The 25,470-nt window shown below is 41.0% G+C and overlaps 1 protein-coding gene and 1 long non-coding RNA gene across 2 annotated transcripts; one reads left to right on the top strand and one right to left on the bottom strand.

The window, feature by feature from the left end:
* Nucleotides 1-375: 375 nt before the first annotated feature.
* LOC118549433 (uncharacterized) lies at nucleotides 376-1,653 on the bottom strand. Its single transcript, XR_004924090.2, has 3 exons — nucleotides 1,427-1,653; nucleotides 1,285-1,349; nucleotides 376-668 (listed from the first exon to the last, which is right to left on the bottom strand). It is a non-coding gene; the product is annotated as an uncharacterized LOC118549433 (long non-coding RNA).
* A 110-nt stretch (nucleotides 1,654-1,763) lies between these two features.
* On the top strand, nucleotides 1,764-12,963 carry SRGN (serglycin). Its single transcript, XM_036113821.2, has 3 exons — nucleotides 1,764-1,908; nucleotides 8,664-8,811; nucleotides 12,054-12,963. Exons 1-3 carry the CDS (start codon nucleotides 1,833-1,835, stop codon nucleotides 12,295-12,297), a joined length of 468 nt encoding a protein of 155 aa, XP_035969714.1. The 5' UTR covers nucleotides 1,764-1,832; the 3' UTR covers nucleotides 12,298-12,963.
* Nucleotides 12,964-25,470: the final 12,507 nt, after the last annotated feature.

Genomic DNA, 25,470 nt, shown 5'->3' with positions numbered 1-25,470 from the left:
GTGGCAGGATCTTTAATTTGGAGCTTTCAAAAAGAAATGAGTCTGGGAGCCATCCCTCCAGGCAGTTTTGCGCTGCCCTCAGTATCTCTTGGCTGCAAAGTGAGGGGACAAGCTCGGACCCAGGACTTCCGGCTGCCACAAGCATGGGTCAAGCTCTGCTATAGCTTGAAGAGGACTAGGGACATGAAGCTGGAGGAGGGCTATTTGGGAAAAGAAACTGCTGGTGGTCAGGGTAGTGGGAGAAGAGCAAATGTTTGAGAGTGCTGTGCCAAATTTTTTTTTGAAGAATCACCATGATCCAGAGAAAGAAAAAAAATGAAGGACCCAAATGAAAAAGGCCACCCAAATTACCATTAAAGCACGAGCTCTGAGCGGTTTGGAGGCTTTGCAGGGCTTTACTGAAGCTACCGATGGGGATAATTGTTTTGGTGCCAGGGTTTTAAATTGGGGGTAGGGTTAAAAGGGACCGAAGATGAGGGCCGTTATGTCAGGCTGACCACTATTCCATAGTGGGGCACCCACCGCGTTTTTGACTTTTTGGGTTAGAGCTGGAGAGGAGTCCCTGGACGCACTTCCAGCTGGTTCTGAGGACGGTCAAGATGGGCGTTCTCCATGACCCTTGTGGACTCGCACCACAGCTACCCGGCGATTAGATTCTGAGGCCTGTCCTTAGCAGGAAATGGTAAAGGAATCAGCAGGAAGCCGAAGACAAGAGAAGGGAAACTCCTCCCTCCTGTCAAAGGCCTGGCGAGCGTGAGGATGCAAATGGAAAGGGGGGCTGGAGGGAGAGGTGCGTTGAGATGGAGAGGGGCTGAGCCTTGAATAGAAGGAAACAGTGCACGCCCCCAGGGCCAGAACACACAATAAACTCTGGTGTTTACTGTTTGGACCCCGTGTTCCTCGGTCCTCCCAAAGTCTTGGCACGATCCCCGGGACCTGGGAACTGGGGCTGTGGCGAGTGGGTTTTCTGAGCTCCAGCAGCCGGCTGAGAGGACCACATACCTTGTTTCTGATTCCCCGGCTTCTCCAAGGCCAGGGGACCCCCCAAATCAAGTCGAACAATTTTACCAGGAAAAAAGATGGAAAGTGTAAATGGAAATGAAATGACAAGAGATACTTGGTGTGAAGGAGCAGAGGAAGGCAAGATCATTTTTCTGTCTTAACCAGTTCTTGGCAACTGGAAGTCCTCAATCCATTTTGGAGGTAGAGGGAGAGCCCGTGATCCAGGGCAAGCAAGCGAGGCCGATGAGAAAAACGGGTTATCTGGGATCGGAGAACACTTACTTACAGAGGAGAGCTCCGCTCTGAACTTTCACTTCTGGAGCTTGACTCAGTGAGCTATGCTACTCCTGATGAAAGAGAAAATTTGTATTTTAGGTTGAAGTTCCTCAGCGATGGAAAGGCAGCCCCCAGAGCGCCCACTCACCCCCAGTGCAGTCGCCGCTTTATGTTAACCGTCTTGTGTTTAGGTTGTTCAGTGAAGAAAGGAAAAACAGACTGTCCTGAATGCTGATGCTACTGTTTTAGTGGGAAAAAATTATGAACAGGCAAGTGGCAAACAACAAAACTTTTGAAAAGCAGACCTGGGGAGAGTCCGGTGCAGTTTCATAATGGGTATAAATAGTGTTTTTCCTGTCTTCTTCTTCTTTTTTTTTTTATCTTTCTGGGTTTTGATGTGGATCTCTTTCTATTTGTTCAGGAAATTGTGACGTGGGTTCTGGGCAGGGTTTGAGGTTTTGGAACTTTTTCTAAAAGGGACAGAGTGCACCCTGCTACATTTCCTAATCGTGAGGTCGGTGTGCAGGCAGCAGAACTGAAGGGAGCTGGTCACCATGCAGCTACTCCAACAGGGCAGTAGGCTTGTCCTGGCTCTTGCCCTCCTCCTGGTTTTGGATTCTTCAGTTCAAGGTAAGACCCAGGAATCTCATCTCCCCCCTCACCCCTCCGTAATCTTTGCAAGCCCTGGGGTCCACACAAATGATTATATTCACTTTAAGGTACAGAATGTATTATATCGTGGGACAGGAGGCAAAGAGAAAGGATTTGGGGGTGCTGAACTCTTTAATGTGAGTTTGATTAAGTTTGGGATCAAGATAAATGAAACTCTGACGCAGGTGTGGCCTCATAAACACCATGATTGAAACGTGCTATTTTATTTTTGGATGAAAAGGTATAGTTTATAAACTTCTAAAAACTCAAGAAAGGTCAACTGATGAGTCCCTAAATTCTACCTCTGAAACTAATATTAAATACACTGTAGGTTAAATTGAATTTTAAATTAAAAAAAATTTTTAAAAACCCAAAAAACTCCAGAAAGGAATATAGAACATAACCCATGTGTCTGTTGGAGGAGATGGCACTGGTGAGTTTTGGAGGTCCCAGGGTTTATATCAGTCCCAAGTTTTAATATATTATGGTGGTATCGTAATTACTCTAACAGCGGAAAATGATATATTTTAAAAATCAGAGTAAATCTGTGTATTTTTCCTTTTTTTAAAAAAATTTCGTTCTTAGTGAAAATTCAATTATGGTTAGACATGGAACAAACCCTCTCAGTTTAAAGACAGACCAGAGAATTTTAGTATTTGTGCTGTTGCTCAGGGTCACATTACATTTGGAAATTTCTTCTTAGATTTCTCTATCATTTAGGGTTGGTTAGTCAGACTGAAACAACTTAAAATCCTTATGACTAAGACAACAGAAATGATCAGTTTGTAAGAAAAATACAATTTTTCTCCTTTGGTAAATAAGGGATCATGTCTAAATAAGGCAGAAGGTTATGGCCTGATAAATAGACGGGAGAATTTATAGTAGAAAATTATTTAAGTTCCCCCAATTTGTACAGGAAACATTGACTTACAGTGACACACATGTCCTGGATTTGTTTCTTCGAAGTGACTTCTAGCCTTGTTTTTACTTCTGGTGGAAATGAAATCGTACAGATAATCTCAGATACATTCATTATGTACTGGAAATTTATAAAATAATTTCCTTCTTGTTATGCAATTATTGAAGAAAGTAACAGCAAATAATGTTGCTGAAACTTTTTACTAATCTATGTATTTTTAATTTTTTTAATAATCTATGTATTTTTTAAAGTATAAAACTGTATTGATTTTAAGAAACTGTCCTGGATCTTTTAGGGAAAATCTTGAGCTTGATGAAATAATTCCCTAATGTGTTTTGACAAGATCCAGAGTAATGAGGTCTATATTTGTAGCACAAACTTGAGTGACAAGTTGGTGGGGGGTCCACCCCTGCCAGAGCTAAGTCAGTCTTTACATATTCAGGATTTCCCCGAAATATCACATTCCCCACTAAGATTCAGTAGGTAAAACTAGAACTGAAACAGAAACGTTCCTGGGCGCCTGGGTGGCTCAGGTCTTGATCCCCGGGGACCTGGGATCGAGCCCCACATTGGGCTCCCTGCTCAGCGGGGAGTCTGCTTCTCCCTCTCCCTCTGCCCCTGCTCATGCTCTCTCTCTTTCTCTCTCAAATAAATAAATAAATAAATAAATAAATAAATAAAACCTTAAAAAAAACAAAAACATTCCTTATGTAGTAGGTATTCATCAGAAACAAGTGAAGAAACCATTATGAAATCACATAAAGCACTAGCATTTATATCATTACCTGGTAGGTTTAGCTCTTTGTTGGAAAAGGAACCAAAAAAGATAGAATGAACAAACTGAAAAACGAGGGTATTTCCAAAGGAGAAGTGTCCTTGGTGTTGGAATTAAGGGTTTGCGCCCACATCTGACTGAGAAGGGAAACGGATACCCACCCACGGCGTGTGTGACAGCCTCTCCAGGAGCCCTGCCAGAGCCGCGGCGCTGGTTCCCACACCTCCATGGGATGCCAATATGACTCGATAGCACTCTTTCCCTGTCTTTTAAAAAATGTTTACTTAAACCATTGGTTTGACCGAACTGCTCAAACCAGGCTTTTGGCTTGTCCTTACTGAACATATTCAAAATATCTTAGGTCACTGTGTTAGTTTACTGAGGCTGCACAGTACCCAGACAGGTGTGGCTTAACAGAAATATATTTTCTCACAGTTCTGGAGGCTGGAAGTCCAAGATTAAGATGTCAGTGGGGCTGGTTTCATTCCGAAGCCTCTCTCCTTGGCTTGGAGAAGCCCATCTTCCCTGTGTCTTCACGCGGTCCTTCCTCTGTGTGTATGTGTCTGTGTCTTGATCTCTTCTTCTTCTAAGGACACCAACCATATTGGATTAGGGCTCGTCCATATGAACTCATTTTACCTTAATTACCTCTTTGAAGGCCCTGTCTCCAAATACAATCCCATTCTGAGATATTGAGAGTTAGGACTTCAACATATGAATTGAGGGGACACAATTCAGCCCTTATCAGTTATGTTAAGTCAAACCCAAGGAAAAACATGATGTAAAATCGTGTCTATCAGGGGCAAAGGATGGGAAATTTGGCAATGCGTGGGAGATCCTGGAGAGCACAGGTGGCTTTCGATTTAATGTAGACCTCCAGGGGATTATTGATTATTGATAAGGTCTGTGAATCCTAAACTCTTTTATTACCTCTCTTTTTTTAAAGATGCCCATAAAGAGAGAAAATGGAAGATCCACAAGCAAGTGTGGCCAGATCGTGTGTTCACTCCACACTCCCTAGATTAGGGTAGATATTGATTCCAGCCATGTGTGCTGCTGTTTGATTGTAAAGTGGTTTCATTTCCATGCTCTCATAAATGATCATCACATTCCCTGTGAGGAGGAATTAACACCAATTTATAGAGGAGAAAACTGATCTCGTATTCGCCATCTCATTTGCTCTTTAGATCAACCTCTTGCAAAATATTTGAGACTTGCTTTAGGCCCGTGACAACTAATTAATGCCACAAGTGGTCATCTGATTTCAAGGTCAGAGTTAACTTTCTATTGCAGCTCGGCTGTCTTCTAGGTAGATTAGAGATTTTTTCTTTCTTCCTTCCTTCCTCCCTCTCTTTTTAAATATTTTTTTCTTAAGTAGGCTCCATGCCCACTGGGAGCCCAAAAGGGGCTTGAACTCATGACTAAGATCAAGACCTGAGCTGAGAACAAGGGTCGAGACTTAACCAACTGAGCCACCCAGGCGCCCCTTTAAGGATTTTATTTTTAAGTAGTCACTACACCCAATGTGGGACTTGAACTTATGGCCTCAATATCAAGAGTCACATGCTCTACTGACTGCCATGCACCCCGAGATTTTCTTTATTTAAAACAAAAAACCTTGCTTTGACTGTAGCGAACTTGCTATAAAGTTTACCACTGAATTGAGGGATAGAGAGGGAGAAATTGAAAGTAAACTTGGAACATATATAGCTTGTCAAACCATGCAAGGGTTGTCTGTCTTGTGGAATTGATTGTCCAGTAGGAAGCAACTCCAACTGAGTGATGTCTGTTTCAGTGCTACCAAAACAATGAATAAAATGGTCTTTTTTTTTAATCTCCCCCCCCTTCATGGAATTTTCTGGTTAAGTTTCTGTAACACACCTATAGCAAATCTCCATTAGAATAGCAGATTGGTAAATTGTGATGCTGTTGGGGAAAATTTGGTATTACAACGTAAAAAGATGCAGATAGGAGCACCTGACTGGCTCAGTTGGTAGAGCATGTGACTCTTGATCTCACGGCTGTGAGTTCGAGCTCCGTGTTGGCCATGGAGCCTACTTTAATAAAATAAAAAGTGAAAATATTTTTTTAAAAAGATGCAGAGGGATGACAGGAGTAATGTTCATTCATAGAAAGAACATTTTGGTAAAGCAGGACTAGCGACTCTGGGTGGTGGGGGACAGTGAGGAAAAGGATTCTAAATAAAAACCATTATTTTCCCTGGAATCCAACACAAAGTTAGCCAGCTGATCCAGCAGGTGGGGCTTTTGAGGAAGATAACCTTTGTGTCCACTAGCATTCTCCCTTTTCTTTTTTTTTTTTTTCAATTACAGTAATCATAAGACCTTTCTCTCAAGCAAGATAGAATCAAGGTAGTCCCACAACAGCAGGGGCTGAGACTGTTGAATTCACATCCTGCCAACACCCTTCAACAGATATGTCAGGAACTTTGTGTCTGTAACCATGCTCTTTATTTTAAAGCCGACTGAAAATGATCAGACCCAAATTAGATAAACTTTTTTTTGGGGGGGGGGGGGGACTTCTACAAGTTTTTAAACAGCTTTATTGAAATAGCCTTCGCAAACCATACATTTCATCCATTTAAAATGTACAGTTCAGGGGCATCTGGGTGGCTCAGTCAGTTAAGCGTCTGCCTTCAGCTCAGGTCATGATCCCAGAGTCCTGGGATCGAGCCCCGCATCAGGCTCCTTGGTCAGTGGGAGTCTGCTTCTTCCTTTGCCTCTTCCCCTGGCTTGTGCTCTCTTTCTCTCTCTTGCTCACTCACTCTCTCTTCCTCTCAAATAAATACATAAATTCTTTAAACAAATAAGTGTACAGTTCAATGTTTTTTTAAAGTATATTCACAGATATATGCAACTATCACCATAGTCAATTCCACCCCCCCAAAGAAGCCCCTCTTTCAAAAAAAAAAAAAGATTTTATTTTTAAGTCATCTCTATACCCAACATGGAGCTTGAACTTACAACCCTGAGATCAAGAGTCGCATGCTCCCCCATCTGAGCCAGCCAGGCTCCCCAAAAAGTCCCTCTATAATAAATTTCAAAAGCTGAGATTCTGAATTCTAGAGGGGCATTTTGTATTTTGTTTTCACTAATTTGCCAAAGTTGTATTTGTTACGTGGGTGAAAAGATATGGTCTTTCACCTGGATGCTTCCTCATAAAGTTTTAGTTTTACTTTTCTGTTTAACTTCCTGTCCTTGCAAACATTACCTCAGTTTGATATTCAGCACATCAGTTGCATGTAAAGGAGAATGCTTAGACCTACTCTGTCCAAAACGATAGCCACTGAGCACTTGAAATGTGGCAAGTCCAAATTGACATGTGCTGTAAGTGCAAAATATACACCAGATTTGGAGACTTGCATGAAAAGAGAAATGTAAAATATTCATTAGTAACTTTTATATTGTTTATATGTTAAGTGGCAATATCTGAATACATTGGCTAAGTAAAATGTGATGGCATTAATTTCACTTGTCTCTTTTTACTTTATTGAAAATTCCCTGTGTGGTTGTCTTACGCTATTGCACTGCACTGTTCTGGCCAGCACAGAGCGTGAAGCTGTCGCCCTCTGCTGGAGATGCTGGATTTCTATCGCACCTACAATACAGGGTGTCTAAGTAGCAACCAGATGCCAAACTTAGGCTGCTTCAGGAAAGAATCAGAGAAGGAGAAAGAAAAATAAAACATATTAAATACCCTGCGCAAAGATTTGTGCTAGATGTTTTACATACTTTTATCTCATTTGAACGGGAACTCTTTGGGACACTATTATTCAACTTTGAAAGATGAGAAATTGAGAATCAGGTACTAAATGGTAGAATGAGTATTTAAATTCTGATCTCTATAAGCTGTCCCCTAGCAGAGATTGGTCATTGAGGTCTTCCTGCTCATCACAGAAACTAGCATTTAAAGAGCTCCAACCATGGTGCCAGGTATTATTCTAAGAACCTAGCATTTATATCTCATTATTAGTTCTATTACTGTCACCATTTTATGAGTGAAGAAATTGAGGTACAGGGAGATTAAGTAAGTTGGTCAAGGACACACAGCTGGTAAGGGGCAAACATCGGATATTATCTTGCTACCTTACCTCCAGTCTCCAGGCAGTGACAGAACTAACCCATTTTGGACGATTGGCTGTCCCAGACCAGCGGGGAGTCTGCTTCTCCCTCTGCCCCTCCCCCACTCATTTTCCCTCTCTCTCTCTTTCTCTCGCAAAAATTAATAAATAAAGCTTCAAAGGATATGTCCTTCCTTCCAGTGTCTTCTGCCTACCAATTCCCTCACAGAGGCAGTTTGTTTTATATCTGTTCAGAGGTTCAAGGTACATATATGTAAACATGTATGTAAATATAGTCTTAAAAACACAAACACACATGTTAACACAATGCACAGTGTTCCTTTCTTTTTTTTTTTAAGATTTTATTTATTTGTTTGACAGAGAGAGACACAGTGAGAGAGGGGACACAAGCAGGGGGAGTGGGAGAGGGAGAAGCAGGCTTCCCGCTGAGCAGGGAGCCCGATGCGGGGCTCGATCCCAGGACCCTGGGATCATGACGTGAGCCGAAGGCAGACGCCTAACGACGGAGCCACCCAGGCGCCCCTGTTCCTTACTTTTCTTAACTTAATAATCAACCCTGGAGAATCTATATCAGTATCCAGAGAGCTGCCTCATTCTTTTTTTTTTTTTTTTTTAGATTTATTTACTTACTTTTTTAGAGAAGTGAAGGTTTCACAGCTCACCAGTAGCAGAGCTGGGACGTTACTCCAGGCAGCTGATTGCCAAAGCCTATTCTAACCTTCAACTCTGGACTCCTTTTTAGGGTTATCGTGAAGACAATGTATATAAAAGGCTGGCACACAGTGGGTTCTCCTGTTATATTTATGGGCATAAAACCTGCCCACACCTTACCTTCTGCCAAATTTAGAATCAATTGGATCAAAAATTTCTTAGGGACAGGGTGATTAGAAGCAGTGTAAGAGATACGTATTAACCACGTGGGCTCCTTGTTTGGGCAGGTTTTCCTGTGCGGAGAGCCAGGTACCAGTGGGTACGCTGCAGTCCTGATAGTAATTCTGCAAACTGCGTTGATGAAAAGGGACCGATGTTCAACCTACTTCCGGGGGAATCCAACAGAATCCTTCCTCCGAGGACCGATCCTTCTTCGTAAGTGAACTTTCTCTGATTTTACTTTCACCAACCTCTGTCGAGATCTTGGCTTGGAAATGGGAGTGTCGTCCAGAGTGTGTTTCTTCAGTATCTTGCTTTGATGGTTTGGTTTTCACTACACAGGACATGGTAAAACAGTACTGTGTTTACTGGCATAGGAGATGTGCAAGAATGCATGATTCATCTATACTTTTGCAAGGTCTTTTTGTGGGGGCAGAGACAAAAATTGAGTACTTTTCACCAACAAGTATTGGAAATGATTGGACATCATTCTACTTATGTAAGTAGAGCATATTATACATTGAAATCCAATAGGAGTCTGTCAACTGAATGGATAAACAAAACATAGTGTTTCCCTAAAGTGGACTATTATTTGGCCAAAAGAAAGAACAAAATACTGATACATGCTATCACATGGATGAATCCCGAGAACATTATGCAAAGTGAAAGAAACCAGACATAAAAAGTCACATATATTGCATGATTGTATCGATATGAAATGTCCATAGAGGTGGGAAATAGAGGAGTGGTCACTGGGGGATGGAGGAGAGGGAGGAATAGAGTGGGGAGTACAGGTATGGGATTTTTGAGGGGTGATAAAAATGTTCTGAGATTAGATGGTAGTGATTAAAAAAGAAGAAATTAGGGAAAGGAAGAATAAATGGCCATGACTTGTCAAAGAGAAAGCCAAACCTCTTCTTGATCAAATCAAACCTGCTTTAAACTTGCAAAAAAGATCCAACAGGAATTCATAAGTAACCAAAATGAAATTGTCTTAGAATCAATTATTTCAATGAATATCAAAGTTATATAACATGCAGCAAAACTGTATTATGTAAAGGATTATCTTAAAAGGATTAATCCTTAGACTTAGAAGATTAAACCTAGCAAATCACTCTCCTCGAAGCCAGGGTAAATCATCATGCCCACACCAGGTAAGACCAGCATCCCTCTGAGGGTCCCGGCGACTCTCTTCATCCCTGGCACTCACTGCATGAGATGATGTCATCACCACCTTCAAAATGCCACTCTGCCATCCTGCTCCTGTCTTCCACTTCTAGCCTGAAACGGATTTTATGGCATCCTCCATGATTTTAACTCATGGGTTTCCATAGTAATTCATTTACATCTAAAATGTTAGAGGAATAACCCAAGTTCTCCAAAACAACTATTTTATACCATTTCTTCTCTTAAATCTCTTTGATCTTCCCCTTTCCTCAGGCAGGAAAGTTTTCTTCTTACTGTCACACTCCTGTCCTTTATGAATGAACAGTCCCTGCTCTTGTATTGGTCCTGGACCCATTTGCCCTACTATCCATCTTTCTTTTCCCTTCTTGCTCTGTATTGGGCTCATCCCATGGTCTGCCTTTCTCAGGCTCCCAGGTCTGTGGCTGAGTTTGGCCAATGGAAGGCACAGGAGGGAGACGGGGGGAGCATGGGAGGCAGGGAGAGACCAGGATGTTTCTTGTCAAGTCCTGCCTTGGGTGGCGTCTCTGGCAGGGCCGTCTCTCATCCATGGCTTCAGCTCCCTCCCGATGCTGGGCTCAGGTAACACCACCTTCTTCCATTGCCCCTCTAGCCCAGAGAGAGAGGTATTTCCTTACTGTCGCTCATCTCTGGGGTCCTCGCTCTCCTCTAGTTGGCTTTAATTCTCTAGACGTCAGTTCTGCAATTACTCCTCTGAGCCCAGTATCTTCTTCCCATTGGTGTGCAGACATTCTCTAGCGTCTCGTACCGTTGGGTAAAATCTCTTCTTTGACTCTGCATCCTTTCCAGCCCTTGCCCTGTTCTCTGCTCCTCTTCACAGGAACACTTACTGAAAGGGATGCTTCCTGTCTTCCCCACCCCTCTACTCCTTCTGTTTGAACTTCCGTTCCCACCTTCCACTCAGAGTCCTTGTTAAGGTCACAGTCACTCCTGCTTAACACATCCACTGTTTACTTCTCTGCTTCTCTCCTTACTCAACTTCTTAATTACCTTCAAAACCAGTTGCCCGCCCCCACCCCCCCCCCCCCCCCCCGCTTTGAAATGCTTTCTTCTCTGGGCTTCCATGGTCCCACCTTATCTTGAGTTTTCTTCTACTTCCCTGATTGTTCTTTCTCCTCCGTTCAATATTTAATATGTTGGTGAGGCCCTGGTTCTGTCCAGGGCCTCTTCTCTATCTGCATGCTTTTTTTAGGTGACCTCATCCTTTTTATGGCTTCTATTGTGTGTGCGTGCATATGGAACTACCAATCTGTGTTTCCAGCTCTGATCCCTTTTCCCTGACCTCAGAGTCTAAACTAACCCCCTGGTCACCCTCTATTATATTAGTCTATTTTACTTCTCTGCATGGCATTTAGTACCGCCTCATGTTTTCCTGATTTATTCACTTTTCATTGTCTGTGTTCCCCAACAAGTTATAAATTTCTTGAGCAGGGACCTCATCTGTCAGTTCCCATTCTATCCCAGGCACTTAGAACAGGGATCAGATGTTAAATATTTACTGAATGCACGCATGAATGAAGCTCTAATCTGTTATATGGTCTGTGGTTCATTATTTTCATGGAAAAAAATGACCCATAGACTATGAAACTAAATTTTTGTCTCTGATACTTAGTTGCTTTGTTCTACCACTGAGGGGTAACACCATTGCTCTGGTCTTTGGTGCTGAGTGGACTTCTAACCACCAAACTGAACCCAGCTGAATGAATGCACTTACTTTTTGAGAGGAAATTGAATTAGTTAATTGTGGTAAACATAATGCTTAACTTGTTACAAAGAATTTCTTAAGAATGAATTTTGTTGAAGCACTGTGAATTATCAGAAGTTTTGTAGAAATTTTAAATTAGAAAAAAATGTCACCTATCTAGGCTTACACTTGTTTGTCCTTTCTTTAATGGAAGAAAATGGGAAAGGCATCTTAAAAAAAAAAATGACCCCTTAAGTAAATTTACCAAGTATAGGATTACTATGCTAGTGATAAGAAAAGTAGCACTATTTATTATGAATCTGCAATGCATAGATGTTGATTGATAAATGCAATGAGTGAAGTACAGCAAGTATAGGCAAACATGTAGAAAGGTCTGATTTGTTTTTTGTTTTAAAGCATTGAATAACTGGGAAACTTTTAACTTTTAATTTGAGCAACTGGGTAGCTGCATTAATTTTCTATCTTAAAAAATTTATTATGATTATCTTCCTTATGTCTCAAACTTTACTGGTTTTTTTTTTCCTTTCATTTTTCTGTCTTACTTCAGAATGACAAGATCCCAGAACTTGAATGATGTCTTCCCTCTTTCGGAGGACTATTTTGGATCTGACTCGGGATCAGGATCTGGAAGTGGCTCTGGAAGTGGCTTCTTAACTGAAATTGAACAGGAATACCAACCAGTAGATGAAAGCAGTGCGTTTTATTACAAATTTAGGCCTCTCAAGATAAATCTGCCATCAGACAACCAGGACTTGGTCCAAGATGGACCAGAAGGGGATTTTATTATGTGAAAGAGAGGGTTTCCCATCTTGATGTCAGGCAACGCATTCAATGTATTTTATGTATCATAGTTAAGTGATTAATTTTGGAACAAAAGGTTTTATAGAAATTTTAAAACATCTGAAAAAGAAATTTAGGTTTTATCACCTTTTTTTTTCCTCATGAATTCTGAAAGCTTCCTTTATCCTATTGTCCTGGAAGATACCTGTATTTCCTTTGTATCATATTCAACCAACGTCACTATGAAATTAATTGGACCACCCATGTCTATAAAATTGCTTTAAAGAATAAATTATACTGTTTTTTTTAAAATTCAGTTTGAGAAGCAAATTGACAGGCAATATTTCATATCTAAGTCTTCAGAAACCTGACTCTGATTGTGAATTATAGATATGCCTCTTTTCTTATGAAAAACCCAGATGAAACACATGGTGAATTTAGAGTGGGTGTAAAGTGTCCAGTGTAAAGTGTATTGCTCTAATATTACCATTGGATGTGTTTGCAGAGCTGGTGGACATTGTTTGTTGAGAAGTATGATTGCTGTTACAATTAGAAACTGAAGACCCAAATTAAAGCCCAATTGTGCTCTCAGTACTTCATACTGCTTTACTTTTTTTCCTGGATATCTGTGTATTTTCAAGTCTTACCCTATTAAAGCAGAACTATAATCAATGTGTTATGCTGTCTGGGATCTCTTGTTCTAAACTGAGGAAATAATTATTTTTGTTTGGATGTTTCTAGAAGTCTTATCAACAATATCTGTAAGATTATTTTACAGAGCAAATTTTTTAACTAGAATCAAATCCTATTCACTAGCAAATCAAAAAAACAATTATGGTAGAGCAAGAAGCTTATTCTGGCCCAAGCACTTCCTCTTCTTGAGGGCTTTTCCCATCTCGGTTCCCCTGAGTTCTGAAAAGCTTGTCAGCATCATTGTCATGAATCCTGTTTTGCACCGTCCAGATCACCTCTTCAGCACTGAGGACTTATTCAAATCAATCTCTGCTGAAAAGAGCCACCTTGTCCAAGGTTACACCCTTTCCCAGGGCAGCCTGCATCTAATGACTGGTTGGTGTGGACATATGAATGCCGGACGCTTCCCCTGAACTTGCGGTAATTCAGAAGGGCCATCGCAGATTTTGAGCTCCCTGGGAGGTCAGCCAACACCTCGTTGGGACTGCTTTGCAGTGCAGTTTCTTCCTTTATTTAGTCTTGCTTCCTTCCATTCTCCTTCTAGATATCTATCCTGAGAGAGCTCCCTTAGAACTTTCTGCATGGCTCCATGGAGAATCCACCCTGTGACAGTTGGTGCTAGGAGGGGCAGAAAGCAGATGCGATAATGGAATTTGGGGGGCACTGGGGTGGCTCAGTCATTTAAGCGTTTGCCTTCAGCTCAGGTCATGATCTCGGGGTCCTGGGACTGAGCCTCCCTTCAGGCTCTCTGCTCAGTGGGGAGTCTGCTTCTCCCTCTCCTGCTGCCACTCCCCCTTCTTGTGCGCATGAGTGTGCTTGCTCTCTCTCTCTCTCTCTCTCTGTCAAATAAATATGGAGCTAGATCCCCTGCTTCCTAGCTGGCAATGAGGACCCCATCTAATATGGAGCTAGATCCCCTGCTTCCTAGCTGGCAATGAGGACCCCATCTCTGGCCGTAGATGCAGCACAGTCACAAGACAGGATTACAGTTGTTGACATTTTCAGATGATGGACTGGGATGGTATACCAGTGTGAGGAAGGGCACCAGGGTGTAGTGTATGAGGCATTGAGAAATGTGAGAAAGTAGTAATTATAAAGACAATAGTATTGGATGGCTATTGCTGGAAGCAATGAATACTTTTATTTTTTTTTTTAAAGATTTTATTTATTTGTCAGAGAGAGAGAGAGAACGAGAGAGAGCGAGAGAGCGGCAGACAGAGGCAGAGGGAGAAGCGGGCCCCCCACTGAGCAGGGAATCTGACGTGGGACCCGATCCCAGGACTCTGGGATCATGACCTGAGCCGAAGGCAGTCGCTTAACCGACTGAGCCACCCAGGCATCCCAGCAATGAATACTTTTAAAAGAGACAATGAAAAATCGAAGATGATGAATTAAAGGCTAACTGTGAAAACAAATGGGCTTCCCCCCGCCTTCGCCCCCACAGCTTTTAGGCACGCCTCAGAGGCCCTGCAGGTCGGTTCCAGACCACTACCATAAAGTGAACAGTGCAATAAAGTGAGTCGAATGAATTTTTTGGTTTCCCATTCCATATGAGTTATGTTCAACTATACCGTAGTCTATTAAGGATGCTATAGCATTGTGTCTACAAAAACAGTGTACATACCTTAATTTAAAAATACTTTATTGCTGGGGCACCGGGGTGGCTCAGTCGCTAAGCGTCTGGCTTTGGCTCGGGTCGTGATCCCAGGGTCCTGGAATCGAGCCCCGCATCAGGCTCCCTGCTCCACGGGAAGCCTGCTTCTCCCTCTCCTGCTCCCCCTGCTTGTGTTCCCTCTCTGGCTGTGTCTCTCTGTTAAATGAATAAATAAAATCTTAAATAAAAATGCTTCATTGCTAAAAAATGCTAACCATCCTCTTTCAGAGAATTATAACCTTTTAGCTAGTGAAGTGTCTTGCCCTGATGTTGCTGCCTGCTGACTGACCGGCTTGCTCAAGGTTGGGGTGGCTGCAGCAATTTCTTAAAATAAGACAATTTTGCCACATTGATCAATTCTTCCTTTCATGGTTGATGTCTCTGTAGCATGTGATGCTGTTTGATAGCATTTTACCCACTTCTTTCAAAACTGGAGTCCATCCTCTCAAGCCCTGCCCCTGCTTTAACTGAGTAGATGTAATATTCTAAATCCTTTGTTGTCATTTCAACCATCTTCACAGCATCTTCACCAGGACTAGTTTCCATTTCCAGAAACCACTTTCTTTGCTGATCCATAAGAAGCAACTCCTCATCTGTTCAAGTTTGGTCATGAGATTGCAGCCATGCAGCCCCAGCTCCAGGCTCCACTTCTAGATCTCTTGCTGTGTCCACCACATCTGCAGTTACTTCCTCCACTGAAGTCTCCAACCCCACGAAATCATCCATGAGGGTCAGAACTAGCTTCTTCCACATCCCTTTTCATGTTGATATTTTGACCACTTCCCATGAATCATGAATGTTCTTAATAGCATCTAGAATGGCGAATCCTTTCCAGAAGGTGTTCCATTTACTTGTGCAAATTCATCAGAGGATCACTATCTATTGCAGCTATAGCCTTAAGAAATATAGTTGTTTAAATAATAAAACTTTCAAGTCTAAATGACTCCTAGATCCAGGTCTGCAGGATGGATGTTGTGTGATGCATGAAAATAACATTAACCTCTTTGTATATTCATTCCATTAGAGCTCTTGGGTGACCCGGTGCATTGTCAATGAGCAGTAACATTTTGAAATCTTTTTTTCTAAGCAAGTAGGTCTCAACAGTGAGCTTAAAATATTTAGTAAACCATGTTGTAAACAGATGTGCTATCATCTAAGCTTTGTTCCATTTATAGAGCACAGGCAGAGCAGGTTTAACATAATTCTTAATGGCCCTGGGACTTTTGGAATGGTGAATGAGCACTGGCCTCAACCTAAAGCCACCAGCTGCATTAGCCCCTAGCAAGAGAATCAGTCGGTGCTGTGAAGCTCTGAAGCCAGCCATTGACTTTCCTCTAGCTATGGAAGTCCTAGATGGCATCTTTTTCCAGATCACCATAACAAATATATAATAATGAAAAAGTTAGAAATACTGTGAAAATTACTAAAATGTGACACAGAGATATGAAGTGAGCAAACACTGTTGAAAAAATGGTGCCAATAGATGTGTTCAATGCAAGGTTGCCACAAACCAATTTCTAAAAAACACAATACCTGCAAATTGCAAGAAAGTGAAGCACAATTAAGATGGTTATGCTTGTATTAAGAAGCTCTCTTCTGCAGTAGAAGGGTAGAAATAGCTGAGGACCAAGCCCATGATGTAATCTGAAGACTAGCAGAGTTCAAGAATGTTAAATTGTCAACCTAGCCAAGTCTGTTCCCCGTAAAGTCAGGGCCCTGATTAGGAAAAAATGGGACCCTGAGAGAGGACATCTAGATTGATACATTCAGATCTCGATGCCCCCGTTTCCCTCAAGCCCTTTGAACTTAAGAAGAGGCCCATTCCTTAAGAACCAGTGCTTTCCTCTGACTTGAAGATGATGAAGAGGTGTGTGCCCTCAATACCACATGGATGGTCCCTCAGGGTCTATCCCGAACATCCCTCCTAGCCATAAGATCAATAATTAAGGTTACAATAAAAATGAACAGGGAAACATCGGGCCTGCTAAGAAAGAAAGGTAATACACTCTGAAGGTTCTGCAGAACCCAGCCATCATGTACCTCAGCAGCTGAGAGAGTGTCTATGGAACTTAATTCTAAGAGTGCTAGAATAAGGGATAGAAGTAAAACATAAAGTAGGATCAAGTAGTGTTTACCATTATAGAAGTACTATTCTGGGATACAAGTTTTAACACCCTGGCAAGAACTCCAGGAGAAGGTGTTGATGCACTGCTAAAATGGCTCTTAAAAGCTTGAAGAAAGTGACGACCCTTCCCAAGTGGAGTGGCAAGTCACACACACACATATGCACACACTAGCACATTACTCAGTTATAAAAAAGAAGGAAATCTTGGGGCTCCTGGGTAGCTCAGTCAGTTGAGTGTCTTACTCTTGGTTTCAGCCTCAGTCCATGATCTCAGGGTTGTCAGATCAAGACCCATGTCGGGCTCCATGCTCAGTGAGGAGTCTGCTTGGAATTCTCTTTCTCTCCCTCTCCCTCTGCCCCTTCCCCACTTGTGCATGCCCTCTCTCTCTCTCAAATAAATATTTTTTTAAAAGGATTTATTTATTTGAGATGAGCATGAGCAGGGTCAGAGGGAGAGGGAGAAGCAGACTCCCTGCTGAGTAGGGAGCCTAACATGGGACTCCATCCCAGGACCCTGGGATCATGACTTAAGCTGAAGGCAGACATTTAACCAACTGAGCTATCCAGGTGCCCCTAAAATAAATAAATCTTAAAAAAAAAAAAGAAGAAGAAATCTTGCCATTTGCAACAACATGGATGGATCTAAAGGGTATTATGCTAAGTGAAATAAGTTAGACAGAGAAAGACAAAAACTGTATGATTTCACTTGTATGTGGAATCTAAAAACAAAACAACAGAAACAGACTTACAAACGAGGAAAACAAACTGGTGGTTGCCAAAGGGAAGTGGGTAAAAGGATGGGTGAAATAGGTGAAGGGGATTAAGAAGTACAAACTTCTAGTTATAAAACAAATAATTCACGTGGATATAAAGTACAGTGTAGGGAATATAATCAATAATATTGTAATAACTTTGTAAGGTGACAGATGATAACTACATTTATTGTAGTGAGGATTTCATAATATATACAAATGTTGAATCGGTATGTTGTACACTTGAAACTAATATAATATTGTATGTAAACTGTACTTCAATTAAAAATATATGTATTGTTGGGGTGTTTGGCTGGCTCAGTTGGTAGAGCACGATCTCTTGATCTCAGGGTTGTAAGTTGGAGCCCAACACTGGGTGAAGAGATTACTTAAAAATAAAATCTTAGGGGCCCCTGGGTGGCTCAGTTGGTTGAACGTCTGCCTTCAGCTCAGGTCATGATCCTGGGGTCCTGGGATCGAGCCCCGAGTCGGGGGGGGTCCTTGCTCAGCGGGGAGTCTACTTCTCCCTCTCCCTCTACCTGCCGCTCCCCCTGCTTGTGCGTTGTGTGTGTGTGTGTCAAATAAATAAAATCTTTAATAAATAAATAAAATCTTAAAAAATATATATGTATTGAAAGTAGTTATGATATAATAAAAGAAAAAAAAAAAGAAAATAGTTGTGAGAGGAAATGCTCCCTGTGGGCAGAGCTTCAGGTGCTGTACCTGGTTATTTACTCTGTGTGGCAAGAGAAGTAGCCTAAGATTAGAATATATACAGTTTCATGGGTAGTGGTGAGTGTTTTGGTCAGGGGCCTAAAATAGAAATGTTGTATACTGGGGACTAAGAAGTCTGGGGTAAAGCATGTGAATGGCTTAAGATAAGATGCAGAGTGTGAAAATCTTTGTATCAAATGGTAGTGCCCATCAGAAAGCATCCGTCACAGAGGAAGCATTAAACAACCAGGTAGCTAAATGACTCGGGCAGGTGTCAGTCAGCTTCTGTCATCAGCCACCCTAATGCTAGCACAATAAATCCATGAAGGAGGAGCCACAATGGCCGGGATGGAGGCTGTGCATGGCCACACCAACCAAGGCTGATCTAGCTACTGATGCTGCCAAGTGTCCCACATGCTACCAACAGAGCTCATTGCTGAGCCACTGATACGGCACCCTTCTTCAAGGAGACCTTTGTGGCAGGTTGACTATATTAGGCCCCTTCCATCCTGGAAGGGCCAGGGATTTGTTCTAATAGGAACAGACATGTATTCTAGGTATGGATTTGCCTTTCTTACCTACAGGGCCTCCAACAACATCAATACCTAAGGGCTTACGGAATGTTTGATCCACAAACATGATTGCATCAAACCAAAGGACCCACTTCACAACAAAGAATTTAGCAGTGGTACATGACCCCATGGGATCCAATGGTTCTATCACATCCCCTAGATGCCACCAACGCGATAGAATGATAGCCTGTTGAAGGTACGGCCAAGATACCAGCTTCCATACAATACACTGAGGTCGGGTGCCAACTTCCAGGATGCAGTATACATGTTAAGTCAATAAACTTCATGTGGTGCTGGGTCCATAACATGTAGAATACATGGTTCCAGGAACCAAGAAGTGGAAGTAGGATAGGACATAATTATTTTTTTTTAAAGATTTTATTTATTTAATTGACAGAGAGAGAGACACATACACAGCGAGAGAGGGAACACAAGCAGGGGGAGTGGGAGAGGGAGAAGCAGGCTCCCCGCCGAGCAGGGAGCCCGATGCGGGACTCGATCCCAGGACCCTGGGATCATGACCTGAGCTGAAGGCAGACGCTTAACCAACTGAGCCACCCAGGCGCCCCTGGATAAGACATAATTAACATCAAACCCACTTGGGGAATTCGTGCTTCTTATCCCTGTAACTCTGTGTTTTGCAGATTTAGATGGTACAGTTCCTTAGGGGAAACTTCTTCACCAGGGGACATAATAAGAATCCTACTGAACTCTAAGCTATGGCTGTCATCATTCAAGTACCTTCCAGTTCTGCACAGGTGTTGATCCTAAGAACACCCCCTGGGTAAACTTGCTCTATGGGTTTGCTCCTTTGACAGAGAGAGAACAAGTAGGCAGAGAGGCAGGCAGAGGGAGAGGGAGAAGCAGGCTCCCCGCTGAGCAGGGAGCCCGACACGGGGCTCGATCCCAGGATCCCGGGATCATGACCTGAGCCGAAGGCAGACGCTCAATGACTGAGCCACCCAGGTGCTCCTGTGGGTTTGCTTCTTACAGAACCCAACTCATAGAAATTATCTTTATAGCACTTTACTTTTTGTGGCAGTTGTTAAGTTATACCCTGATCTTTCCATTAATAAACCTACCTGTTATTATTTAACAGGAACTTCATGAGTTTTTATGTTCTGTAGGGTGTTACTGTCATGAGACCTATTTTTTGGCTCCCATAACTAGTGTAGCAGAGGGGGGAAAAGGCATGTTTTAGAAAATACACATATTGCTTTGTGTTTTCTTTTTTTTTTTTAGATTTTATTTATTTATTTGACAGAGAGAGACACAGCGAGAGAGGGAACACAAGCAGGGGGAGCGGGAGAGGGAGAAGCAGGCTTCCCGCTGAGCAGAGAACCCGATGTGGGGCTCGATCCCAGGACCCTGGGATCATGACCTGAGCCAAAGGCAGACGCTCAACGGCTGAGCCACCCAGGTGCCTGTGCTTTGTGTTTCCTATTTAAATGTTACGTTTTACACATTTGAAGAAAGAATATAGTCTAGGTTAATTTTTTTGTAGTTTCAAGTTTTTATTTAAATTCCAGCTAATTGGGATGCCTGGGTGGCTCAGTCGGCTCAGTCGGCTCATGCATCGGTCTCCTTGCTCGGCGGGGAGCCTGCTTCTCCCTCTGCCTGCCACTCCCCCTGCTTGTGTTCTCTCTCTCTCTGACAAATAAAATAAAATCTTTTAAAGAGTTATAAATTCCAGTTAGTTAACATACAGTGTAATATTGGTTTCAGGAATAGAATTCAGTGATTCATCACTTACATACAACACCCAGTGCTCATCACAACAAGTGCCCTCCTTCATACTCATCACCCATTTAACCCATTCCCCAGGTTGATTTTTATTTAAAAAAAATGACACTTTTATTGAGAAAAATCTTAAACTTGTCACAAAGGAAATGTAGATTATTTCTGTCTTTGGAGAGGTAATTAGACCACATGAAAAACTATGAGCTTTAGAACTTCGAAGTCCTGGCTTAAATACCAATTTCACCCTTTACTAGATTTGTAACTCAAGACGAGTTACTTAATTTTGCTAAACTTGTCCAGGGAGGGCAATGTAGTGAAGGGGTTAATTGTGTGGACTCTGAGAACAGATTACCTGGATTCAAAACTCTGTCACTTACCAACCAGGTAAGCTTGGATGAATTACTTAACCTCTCTGTACCTCAGTTTCCTCTTTTAAATGAAGATAATGATAGTGCCTACCTTACAGTTTTATTGAGAAGATTAAATAAATTGATGTATGTAAAGTGCTCAGGACAATGTCATTGAGTGAGTGGTCAATAAACATAGGTTATCATCCTTATCTATACTATAGGTTAACAATATTTGCCCATAGGGTTGTGGTAAAGATCAAATGAGGCATATATGAGATATGATTAGCTCAGTGCCTGGCGCATAGTAAGCCCTTAGAACAATTATAATCACGAAAACGTGTGTTACAGCTACTTCATAAGATTATTTTAAAGATTCCATCTACGTGCCAGGTACTGTGCTAGGGGCTGGGGATACAGAGGGAAACAAAGACATACAAGATAACCTTTGTCCTTGAGCTTAGAGTCTCACAGAGATTGAATGAGAATGAATGTGTTGGTCTTGCCTGGTACAAAGGAAAGTAGATAGGTGGAAGTAAATATTCTCAGGCACATAGAGAAGTAGGACCCATGTAGGTTTTTTTCTAACTCTCACTCTTTTACCTTTTTGGTTCTACTTGTCAATAATTTGCCATAATTATGGGGCTTTTTGGAGGGGGAGGACTTAGGATTTCTTCTAATTTGTACTTTTGAGTAATTAATTCATGGTCACTTTTTCCCATATTATACAATCAACAAAAACCTACAAAGGATCAAGGCACCAGGAATGAACAGTTAAGAGTACTCACAATGGGGGCGCCTGGGTGGCTCAGCTGGTTAGACATCTGACTCTTGATTTTGGCTCAGGTCATGATCTCAGGGTCATGAGATTGAGCCCCTCATCAGGCTCTGGGCTCAGCATGGAGACTGCTTGAATTCTCTCTCTCCCTCTCCCTCTCTGCCCCACCTCCCCCCTCTCTAAATAAATAAATAAACAAACAAATAAATAAAATCTTTTAAAAACGAGTATTCACAGTGTAGAGGGGGAAACACATAAATAGCTATAATACATTTTAAATTATAGATATTTTTTCAAATCTATAATAATTACAAACAGAAAGCTAAGGTAGCAAAGAGAAGAGAATAATTGATTTTGCAAAAGCTTTTTGTCTCTATTCCCTCAGCAAGTAGTCTGTTTTATCATTTGAGTCACCGCTTAAAATATTAATACAATTGATCTTTCAGAACTCTATTTGTCTTCTTAGGTTTATACTAACCCAGGGTTTCTTAGCTTTAGCATTATTGACATTTTGGACAGGATACCTCTTTGTTGTAGGGGGCTGCCCTGTGCTTGTAAGATGTTTAGCAGCATTTCTGATCTCAGTAGCACTCCTACAGACCTGACAATCAAAAATGTCTCCAGGGGCGCCTGGGTGGCTCAGTTGTTAAGCGTCTGCCTTCGGCTCAGGTCATGATCCCAGGGTCCTGGGATCAAGCCCCGCATTGGGCTCCCGGCTCCACGGGAAGCCTGCTTCTCTCTCTCTCCCACTCCCCCTGCTTGTGTTCCCTCTCTCGCTGTGTCTCTCTCTGTCAAATAAATAAATAAAATCTTAAAAAAAAAAAAATGTCTCCAGATATTGGCAAATGCCCATTAGGGAGAAATAACCCCTCTTTTTGAGAACCACTGCATTAAACCAATGATTATTTTTGGACTTAAGTCTTATCAGTTATGTTTCCAGCTTATAATGGTATAGTATGATTTATCATTTATCATTCATTGGTCCATAGAAACTTGGAACTTTACTATCACAATCATGCTGCTAGTTGATATGTGATTTGTTACAGAGGAAATTAACCTCAATGATTTATGCACAAATCTACATTTTAAATGTTTATATGTTGATTACTGGATGTTTTATTTTTTTATCTTCACAAGGACAAAACGCTAATAAAATGAAACTTTCAGAGAATAAGAAAGAGCTCTTGGGAATTAAAAACAAAATAGTATCTTTTAGTTAATTATTGCTGTTAATAAATTACCTCAAAACTTATTGGTTTAAAACAACAATAAACTTTAATTATTTCATAGTTTTTGTGGATTAGAAATCTGGGAGTGGATTACCTAGGTAGTTCTGGTCTAAACCCCGCGGTGAGGGGGCGGGGGTTGTCTTTTCATAAGATTGCAGTTAGGATGTTAGCTTGGGTGGCAGTCATCTGAAGATTTGACTGGGGTGGAGGATCAGCTTTCCAAGATGGCTCACTCACATGGTTGGAAAGTTAGTGCTAGCTGTTCACAGGAGGCCTCAATCCCTCACTATGTGGACCTCCCCATTGGGCTACATGACATGGCTGCTGACTTCTCTCAGAGTGAATGATCTAAGAGAGCATAAGTCAGAAGCAGCCTTGCAAGTCACACACTACCACTTCCACCTTTTTATGTTGGGCATACAGAAAAACCTTGAAGAATTTGAGAAGAGACTACGTAGAGGTATGGATCTTTGGGGGGCATCTTAGAAGCTGGCTACCATAACACAGCAATAAAAAAACTATAGGTGTTGGAACATAAAATTGGGGGGAAATCCCCTAGAAAAGAGAACAAGAACAACAAAACCAGATAGGTGGAAAATAGGAAAGAAAAAATATGAAAATGAAACAATCAGTCCACTAAGCCCAATATATGACTAATAGAAGATCCAGGAAGAGTGGGGACAGAAAAGAGATGAGAGGAAATCATCAAAGAAATTTAGCAAGGTTGCAAGATACAAGTCAATATAGAAAACCATACACACACACACACACACACACACACACACACACAAGAAAACCATATACACACACAAACACACATAAGCATTAAAGAATTAGAAAATGAAATTTAAAAATTTCAATTAAGGGGTGACTGGGTGGCTCAGCCATTAAACGTCTGCCTTTGGCTTAGGTCATGATCCCAGAGTCCTAGGATCAAGCCCTGCATCAGGCTCCCTGCTCCACTGGAGCCTGTTTCTTCCTCTCTCACTCCCCCTGCTTGTGTTCCCTCTCTCGCTGTCTCTCTCTCTGTCAAATAAATAAAATCTTTAAATTCCACTGAAAAAGTATCAAAAATATAAATGCTTAGGGCTAACTTTAACAAAAGAGGTGTAAGACCTCTATACAGGAAACTATAAAACATGGCTGAGAGAAATTGGAGAAGACCTAAATAAATAGAGAAATATACCATGTTCATGGATTGGAAAGCTCAATATTGTTAAGATGTCAGTTTCCCCCAAACTGAGTTATCAATCTCAATAAAAATCATAGTAGGTTTTTTTGTAGAAGTGGATTAACAATTCCAAAATTTATGAGGAAATACAAAGAACTTAACCAAAACATTCTAGAAAAAGAACTAAGTTGGAGTAATTACACTTCCTCACTTCAAGGCTTACAATAAAGCTATAGTAATCCAGACAATGTAGTATTGTATAAAGATAGACTAATAGTCAATGAAACAGAATAAAAACTTGAGAAATAGATCCATAATTCTATAGTTAATAGATTTTTGACAAAGACACCAAAGCAATTTAATGAGGCAAAAAAATTATCTTCAACATATGGTGCTAGAACCATGTGGACATAAATAATCCCTCAAATCCTACCTCATGTTATTTGCAAACTTTGAGATGGATCACATACCTAAATGTAAAAGCCAAAATTCTCAAATCATTCAAAAACATTAAGAAAATAAGTAGGCAAGCTATAGACTGGGAGAAAATATTTGCAATTAATATATCTGATATGGGACATGTATCCAAAATATTTAATAAACTAGAACCCCATAAGATAAACATTCCAATAAAAGATTGGCAAAGTCTTAACAGACACTTCACAAAAGGAGGTATACATATGGCCCATAAACACATGAAAAAGTGCTTGACGTTAATCATCAGGAAAATGCAAACTAAAACTACAATGAGATAACCACACATTTATAACAATGGCTAATATTGAAGATTTATTTATTTTGAGGCTTGCACATTTCACTGTATATAAATTATATCTCAATAAAACAAGAAAAGGGAACAGTGAGATAAAACATTAAGTGTGAATACATTCAAGAAAAGAACTATATATTTTGAGAGAAACACTTGCCATTGACAATGGCAACTCAAAAAAGGAAAAAAAGAGTATTTACCATGATTACAGCTGTACTGGCTAAAGTTAAAGAGAATAGATTTATATATTCTATATGTATTTTCTACATATATATCCTATAAATATATTTAAATATATTCCATTTGAATGTATATCTATCTTCTAAGTTGAGAAAAAAAGTGTTTTTATACCCAGCATAATTTAATTTTAATTTTTTTCATTCTTCTAGTGTCTTTGTACTTGATTCTCTTTACTTAGCTTTGGCTGTCAACTCTGCAAAGAGTTGCTCCTTTACACTGTCACAGTTATTACTATGACTTTTTAGTCTTCATAAATTTCAATAAAGAGCTATTTTTCTCCTAAGTGGTTCCTGATAGGTAGATAAAAACTTAAATTATCTTCTTACCTAGTACTTTTTTACCTAAACCTGGTACTTTTGTTTATGAAAGTCAATGCTTGTAAGTTACTCACATTTTCCCC

Source organism: Halichoerus grypus, chromosome 7 (genome assembly GCF_964656455.1).
Source record: "Halichoerus grypus chromosome 7, mHalGry1.hap1.1, whole genome shotgun sequence".
Classification (NCBI taxonomy): domain Eukaryota; kingdom Metazoa; phylum Chordata; class Mammalia; order Carnivora; family Phocidae; genus Halichoerus; species Halichoerus grypus.
This window is presented reverse-complemented; position numbering and strand designations above follow the sequence as displayed.

Bases quoted from the DNA above. Each gene is read 5' to 3' on its own strand.
- SRGN (XM_036113821.2), top strand. From the start codon at position 1,833: ATGCAGCTACTCCAACAGGGCAGTAGGCTTGTCCTGGCTCTTGCCCTC. The intron at 1,909-8,663 runs GTAAGACCCAGG...TTGTTTGGGCAG, and splicing joins TTTGGATTCTTCAGTTCAAG to GTTTTCCTGTGCGGAGAGCC. The intron at 8,812-12,053 runs GTAAGTGAACTT...GTCTTACTTCAG, and splicing joins CCGAGGACCGATCCTTCTTC to AATGACAAGATCCCAGAACT.